The sequence below is a fragment of the Diadema setosum genome, chromosome 12 (assembly GCF_964275005.1).
Source record: "Diadema setosum chromosome 12, eeDiaSeto1, whole genome shotgun sequence".
NCBI classification, from domain to species: Eukaryota; Metazoa; Echinodermata; class Echinoidea; order Diadematoida; family Diadematidae; genus Diadema; species Diadema setosum.
In genome coordinates this window covers 38,108,244-38,116,021 of record NC_092696.1, presented here as the reverse complement: position 1 = coordinate 38,116,021, position 7,778 = coordinate 38,108,244, and the positions used below count along the sequence as shown (strand labels likewise).

The following is a 7,778-nucleotide window of genomic DNA, read 5'->3' as shown; positions in this document are numbered from 1 at the left end:
TGAAGTATCGTACATTATAGTTGAAATGTTATTATGTTATTGCTTGTTTTTAGAGATTGCGGACTTAATGTACCAAATCGGTCAGTGTCAGCGATAGAAATAACGTCCAAGGAAAATGACCTGGATGTTGTGTTCTGTTGTTTAAACATGTTGTATTAACTGAAAATACGTCTCAATAATGATGAATGGAAAATATGGTCTTTAAAGGCGCCGGGCTAATGATGTTTAATGCGCAGCTTGTGCAAAACACGAGCTACATGAACAGTAAAGGTATAAGGATAATCAATTCTTGTAGGCAAAGTTAAACAAAGAACACATACCATTTTATCTTTTCACACACCAGACACACTTGAATGAGATTGACCGCAACGAAAATACTGAATGAGGCATGTCGCAGATCGCAAAATACATTCGCACTGAACTCCAATTCAAGAACACTCTCGCCAAAACTAAGTCATCTACGGTACTGTCGTGTGTATGTGTGTGTGTGTGTGTGTGTGTGTTTGTATATATATATATATATATATATATATATATATATATAATATTTCCTTCTTTTCTTTTTCCTCTTCGATATTATGGCATGGTGGCATAAAAGAAATATCAACTGTGTTGGTATTTCTGTATGTCATTTCTTAACAATGCCGCTCTAATTGCATGTATTTACTGCTATAGCTACGCAGCTAAGTATAGACTAACGTTTATAGCACAATACGTATTTGTATGAACACGTTGGCCCTACTTCGAGAATTCACCCACTCAATCACAACTCGTCGCATGAATACAGACATCAATGACAGAGGACACAGAAGCGTTTGTTTTCCTTTCGTAAAAACACGTTGTCACGTGCCTTTATTTCCAGTCACGTTGAATTGTTGTCCACGCATCATATCGTAAGACATCCAGTTAAATTGTACATATAATGTGGAGGAAAAACAAAACAAAACAACAACAACTGAGCATAATCTGTACACAATATTTTGTACGAATCAGTCAACAGATTCGTTGATTTACTTACGCAAGAAGTATCGAATCCCCCGGTCATATTTTGGAAGGAAGCATCATGAAAGCTGCATGTCACCTAATGAATAGTTATGAAAAATTGTAAACCTAATATTGTAAAACACAGAATTAAACGGCTATAAAGATAAATGCAAAGTTATAAGGAAACTTTTGAGAGAAGCAGCTTTCTGAGCCATCAGAAGTAGCTGATTAGCAAATCGACATGATATATCAGGCATACATTACAATGAAAATCAGTTAAATAAGATCATATCTTTGATCTTTACTGTAAATTAGTTGATTGAACAGTCAGTATGTCATTAGTGCTTCTTCCAGAGACAAACGAAAACCCGATATCTTGGTCCAAGAAATGAGAGTACCATGTCACTTTAGGCGATACATCAGAATAGCAATAACATTACCTATTCTCAGTAAATATTCTCCTGTTTTACTTACACGGTAAACTAGAGGTTTGCTGTACATGTGTATAGTTTGCTTCGTTAAACGGGCCAAAATGGACTAAACTTGTTAGACTGCCTCATCTTGGTTCTTTGAATATACATGTATAATATATATATATATATATATATATATATATATATAGTTCCCCAATGAAGGTGTTGCTGCTATTGTTTATAAGTCTAGGTATGTCGTCGTAATCCCGTCGTCGAGCACTTTACGCTTGGGATAGAAGTTGGTGAATCCCACTCGGGCTTGATTGTAGGTGAAGACGCCATTCTGTTTAACGATAAATCCGGTATTCTTGCGAGATGCTGGTTGGCCGCTCATTAGGACATCCAAGTATAGCTGCCTCGTGATGTCATTCTGTCGCTTGTTGATCCCTTTACAACTGTACTTGTCTCCACATCGGTGTCCGAAGCAGTAATACGTCTTGCTGCACAGGGCGATGATGCCATCTCCTTGCCACTCCACCTTGAATAGACCCGGTGTTCGTTTGTCATACCTGGCCAGCTCTGGAGTGTCATCACGTGGGAACCAGTTAGCTTTATCTCTGAGGTATTCTTCTTCTAACTCTGGCTTGATGACGTCATCTACAGTCTCAGCGGAGATAGCTAAGTAAGCGGAGTCCGTGTCCATCTCACACATTTCAAAGTCGGCGGGGTCGATGTACTTCAGCAGGAAGTCGTAGTAAAATTGAAGCATGCGAAGTTTGGCATACTGGTAGACAAACAGACCGATCTGTATTGGTAAATCTTCCTTGAGGGTTTTCTTAGCCATTTCAACTTCAAAGCAGTCATCAGCGATGGGTTCCACATCCCGGAATCTCATGTCTTGGATATACTTCGATGCATCGGTTGAGTCAAAAATTTTGATGTCCCGGTGCTTTTCTTTGTTGGTGATAGTCTTCCCATAGGAAGAATTGCCAATCAGTTTCATCGTATCGGCAATGATGGACTGATCTTTGTCTCTGTCTCCTGCTCGACGAGCATCCGACACGGCCTGGCCAAACTGTTGGAAACAGCGTTGTGGAGTGTATTCTATCACCTGATGAATCTTAGTGACGACAAGACCGTGTTTAATGTACCACTGTAGGAGGGGTGTGATGATCATCACCTTTTCGCCGAACATGCTGCCGATCAAACTTCGTGTTGCTGTTTTCATGAAACCATGCTTCTCCGCCACAGTCTTCATGAAGTCACCGATGTCAGCCATACCGATATCCGCATGTTTGAAAATAGGACACATCTCTGCAAACACGGGTTTCATGCTTTCGGGAACGTGGATGTCGCATTCGATGACACCGAATAGTTTATCGCTCATAACTGCGTTCATAATTTCGTCCTCGGCCATCTTCGCTTTGTTATGAAGTGGTCTGCGAAATTGAGCCAGAAATCTTTTCAGACCAATGTCCGATTTCCGTTTCCTTCTGTAATCACATTCCCACATTTCTACAAGATTATAGCCGCACTTCCTTATGTAGTCGTTCATCTCTTGAGTCTCAGTAAACAGATCTCTCATTGAACGTCTCCTTCTAACGTTATAGTCTTTCCCAGCATTCAAAGTGCAATCGTGGCCATGCCACCAACATCCCTGAAACTGGTAGACTGTGTTTGTCTCGGCGCAATATCCATCCACTGGGACATTACGGGGTCCCACTCTCTTCTCCGTGTTGTTTCCTGCATGTCGAATGGTTATCTCATTTGTGTAGCTCTTGTACGTGAGCCATTCTTGCGCCATGGAAAGTTTGGTCTTCGGCTTGAATTGCTGGTCAGACATGCGACGTACATAGGGTCCAGTGGGCATGTCTTGCATAATTGCCCACAAATACAACGCATTGGCATCGTACCCTACCACCTTCTGACATATTTTTCCACCTCGTATTTTGGTGACACCTTGCTCGTGGTAGCGGGTGAAGACTATCGAAGGACCACCGACAAGATTCTTCTTCATGGCTTGGAACAAATCAGCGTCTTTTCTATGGATAAGGCTGAAGTGAGTATTGAGTGGGGTAGCTTTCATGAGATACTTCATCGTGAGCCCAGGCACCGAGATACCGTCCTTGAACATGTCGATGCCCCTCTCACTGTAGAAGGAGATCATTTTCTTCACGGCTTCGACGAATGGCTGAACATCTCTGTTGTTATACCACGCAAGGAAGTCCCGCATGGTACTCATGCCATTCTCCGTCCACACTTGCTGGCAGTACGCGTACTCTTCGACTGAGATATTCCCGTTCTTGAGAGATGTGTGGAAGGCTTCGTGGGGAGGTAATGTGGGATGGTCTAGCTTGTCGAGACAGTCGAACCACTCATACGGAAAGAACCCTTTCTTTTGCGCACAGTGGTAGGCTTTCAGGAATGAGTCATAAGAAAACCCCGGAGCCAGGTAGTTGAGAATGTCGAGAAATTTGAGGTTTTCAGTCTTGACAGCCATGTGGTTGTTGTTCCTCTTTACGACGAATGTGATGGGGTCGGATGACAAGAGTGCCGGGTACAAGTACTTCTTAATGGTGTTAATGTCGTACTTTCCACTATTGAAACCCAAGACGGGCAATTCTTGCATAAAACCAGTGAGGCGATGTTTCAGTTTCGTCAAGAACTTGACTTTTGGGATGACTTTATCTTCAGGGCCAGTGGGCGTAGGCTTCATGTTGTCCGCCAATTTTCTCATGGTCTCTATCTTCTGGTCGATCATCTGGAAGATTGGTAGGAAACGCTCTTCCATGATTTCCCTACTTCCGCTACTAATCTCATGGAGATAGGCGACCATGTCTGCTACAAGTGCAGCGGGGTCACCATTAGAGACTAAGCACTGGGGAGATTCGTAGCCCGGTACGTTGCTACATATGGATACGCTGGCTGGGACGTGCTCGTTTAAGAGTTCCATTTTCTCCATGTTATCAGTATTTTGGAGGGACCTCAGAAAGCATTCAAAGTCGAATACGGCGAAGTAAGGGAAGTAGCGGTCACTTTGCATTACAGGTATTCCTTCTCCATCCAACTCCTCAAAGACAGTAGGTGGTGTGACGTACACTCCTCCAGGATAAACAGTCCGAGTACCATTGCTTTCGCATGAAGCTTCATGGCGAACCAGTCTACCGGAGCGCTTCCATAGCTTACCACATTTTCTACATTCAAAGCGCTTGGAGTATTTCTGGATGTCCGTGATGTAGCTGAAATGGTCGTTGTACAAATTCAAGTACATAGTGTCGTCATATCTCTTGACACTTCGTCGGATGACTCGTGCGACGACCTTCTCCTCCTCATTCCCTGTTCTGGGGTCATCTTCGTTCGTCTTTGCCAGCTCAAATACCACGATATTTACATGAAACAATTGTTCCATTTCATCCAGTTCACTGAGTTTGACACCTTTAAATGACTTCGGTGACTCCGATGTGTACCGTCGGTAATATTTCAGAGTCAATCTCTCAGTTCTCCTCTTCTTCTTGTGTAAGTGGGCGGCCAGGCAACGGAAGAAGCACAGGTTGGTATTCTCATCAAGGTTCATCAGAGAGTGGTCAAGGATAGATCTGTTCCGAATAATGTAATCGGGTAGAGAACCTCTTTGGCATCCGATGGGGAAATCTCGCAATGGGTAAATGTAAAATGACAGGTTGGTGATGCGCTGGACGGTCCATTTTGAATTTGGTCTCTGTTGTCTCGCGTATTCGAGGTAGTCCGCTTTCTCGAGGTCATTCAAAAAGGAATCGAAAGATGTTTGGTCCGTGATCTGATGGGGAGCAGGGAATAATCGGTTGTTGGTAGAGGCGTAGTGATATCTTAACTCCCCGTCTCGTTATTCCGTAAGATGAACCCAAATGCCACGTTCACCTTGAATGCCGTCCTTTGTTTGTCAAACACTTGTCTCGCCAACTGTTTCATCTCCTCGTCATCAAAGCTTGCCAGTTCAAAATTAAAAAGATGTCGCACCTTGTTGGATGTCCGTGAATAAGTTTGTATCAGTTTCCGATGCTTTGCAAGGATATCCGCTTCAGTCGGTAATGTGTTATCGTCGGTGTCTGTTTGGGGTGGTGTCGCCCTGCAGTCGTCGGTCTTGCCGCTGTCAGCATCGTGAATCTTTTGGTGTCGAACCAAATTGTCTTTCCGAGTAAATTCTTTTTCGCAAATTTCGCAAGCGTACATTTGAGGTCGGTGATTAGGATGTCCGTGACGCCGTACATCATTTTCTTGAGACAGTTGGACTTCACACTTCCGGCATCCTGCTTTCTCCACAGCGGAGGTATGAAATTTCGTATGCCTCAACAGGTTATCGCGTCGACTGAATACCTTTCCACAGATATCACACATGTGATGAGTATGGTTATCACTTGGATGGTAGATCCTCTTGTGGCGATACAGATTTGTCCAGTGCTGGAAGACTGCTCCGCATGTGTGACAGTTGATGGTTTCCGTGATGGCAGGCATGATGATAGGAGTGTTGGCTAATGGACATACAAGAACTTCTCTCCCGTATAAGCTGTAAAGATAAGAGTGGAAAGCGTATTTTACTTCAAAGAAACATTAAACCACAGCATGAATATACTGATACATCATAGGTCATGAGCCAACTTACAGTGTATCATGTACGAAAGGACACGAATCTGTTTTCACAGTGTGTCTTTAGAGCAGAACCACGCCGTTTTGTGATAAGACAAATCTTCCACGATGCGAATAGTATAGCTGCCAAACGACAAACTGAGATGAAACCCTACTGAGTCACCTTCTTATAGATCCTCAGATGATTCATTTCATTTGTAGCAGCCAATCAAATCAATTGAAATAAAGTAGGCCACGCCCCTTTTTGAGAGTGGATGGAGTTAATGTCACGCTTCAAGTCACATACCATATTAGGTTGTATGATATCAGGATGCTAAAACGCATTACATCACGGCTTATGAATAATTAAGTACAACTGTAATTCGCTTCCAATGTTGCTTTTAATATGATTTAAACAAATTATTTTGTGGACAGCACACCGCGTACCTCATATGTATGCATATATATGTATATATATATGTATATTTATATATATATATTTATAAATTTATATATCATTTCATGTCTTTGAAACATTCTATACTAAATTTTGAGAGCGTCATAAACAACATAAACAAAATAAAGCGAACAAACACCGATTTAAAGCGAAAGAATCGAAATATATTTTAGATGTCGAGAGGTGAAATGCAAAGGTGGATTAAAAAGACAAAAAAAAAAGACAAATTACACACCATAGTTGTAATTTTATGTTTGGGTCAATGAGAAAATAACAACAACAATGTGCATTAATGTCCTGGGATGACTGTGCAGGATCCGAGCGCCCTACTGCGGGATACAATATTGCATGTATCACCTAAGCCTGCATGCGTTCAAGGCAAAGAAGGGACGTTAACCTGGGTTTTATATTTGCGTACAATGTAAAAAGATGTGGGTTGTAATACGAATTTCCCTTTAATGTTGCGATGTAATAATATTGTATAAATACTCATAAACAACATAAACAAAATAAAGCGAACAAACACCGATTTAAAGCGAAAGAATCGAAATATATTTTAGATGTCGAGAGGTGAAATGCAAAGGTGGATTAAAAAGACAAAAAAAAAGACAAATTACACACCATAGTTGTAATTTTATGTTTGGGTCAATGAGAAAATAACAACAACAATGTGCATTAATGTCCTGGGATGACTGTGCAGGATCCGAGCGCCCTACTGCGGGATACAATATTGCATGTATCACCTAAGCCTGCATGCGTTCAAGGCAAAGAAGGGACGTTAACCTGGGTTTTATATTTGCGTACAATGTAAAAAGATGTGGGTTGTAATACGGATTTCCCTTTAATGTTGCGATGTAATAATATTGTATAAATACTTTAGAGAAAGATTACAAGTCAGTGCATTTCATAATGACGTAAAGAAACATGATTATACACGCAGATAGACACAGGAACCCATAGCTCATCGCCGAACTTAACACCCTGTATCAAGTATTCGATTAGCACTTGTAAGCAAAATGTCATCGTTTGTTACCGTTGTTCATATTTCACAGCGTTGAACATGGTCTCCTACAACTCTTTCTACCCTATTTCACATACATGTTTCATATGTACTGATATACTTACATGTTCTTGCACTGATGCTTTCCTCGGTTAATGAGGCACAAACGATGTTCGAATTTCCAGTATGCTTGGATCTGTTGGAAGATTATGTAACAGAGTTCGTAATTCGCTTACACTATATACACACAACGATAACTATGACACGCAATATCTGTTTCAAATGATAAGACTCGTTTGCAAGTGCGTGAAGCCAAATATTT

The 7,778-nt window shown here is 41.5% G+C and overlaps 2 protein-coding genes across 2 annotated transcripts; both read right to left on the bottom strand.

Moving 5' to 3' along the window:
* Positions 1-1,635: 1,635 nt before the first annotated feature.
* LOC140235620 (uncharacterized) lies at positions 1,636-2,400 on the bottom strand. Its single transcript, XM_072315627.1, has one exon. It carries the CDS (start codon positions 2,398-2,400, stop codon positions 1,636-1,638), a length of 765 nt encoding a protein of 254 aa, XP_072171728.1.
* A 104-nt stretch (positions 2,401-2,504) lies between these two features.
* On the bottom strand, positions 2,505-5,888 carry LOC140235932 (uncharacterized). Its single transcript, XM_072315924.1, has 3 exons — positions 5,751-5,888; positions 2,549-5,193; positions 2,505-2,508 (listed from the first exon to the last, which is right to left on the bottom strand). Exons 1-3 carry the CDS (start codon positions 5,886-5,888, stop codon positions 2,505-2,507), a joined length of 2,787 nt encoding a protein of 928 aa, XP_072172025.1.
* Positions 5,889-7,778: the final 1,890 nt, after the last annotated feature.

What these genes read in the sequence shown, in the direction of transcription:
- LOC140235620 (XM_072315627.1), bottom strand. Translation starts at nt 2,400, where the DNA reads ATGAAACTGATTGGCAATTCTTCCTATGGGAAGACTATCACCAACAAA.
- LOC140235932 (XM_072315924.1), bottom strand. Translation starts at nt 5,888, where the DNA reads ATGCCTGCCATCACGGAAACCATCAACTGTCACACATGCGGAGCAGTC. An exon ending in TGTGTGATATCTGTGGAAAG is followed by an intron (nt 5,194 to 5,750) that starts GTATTCAGTCGA and finishes GCTCCCCATCAG; the next exon opens with ATCACGGACCAAACATCTTT.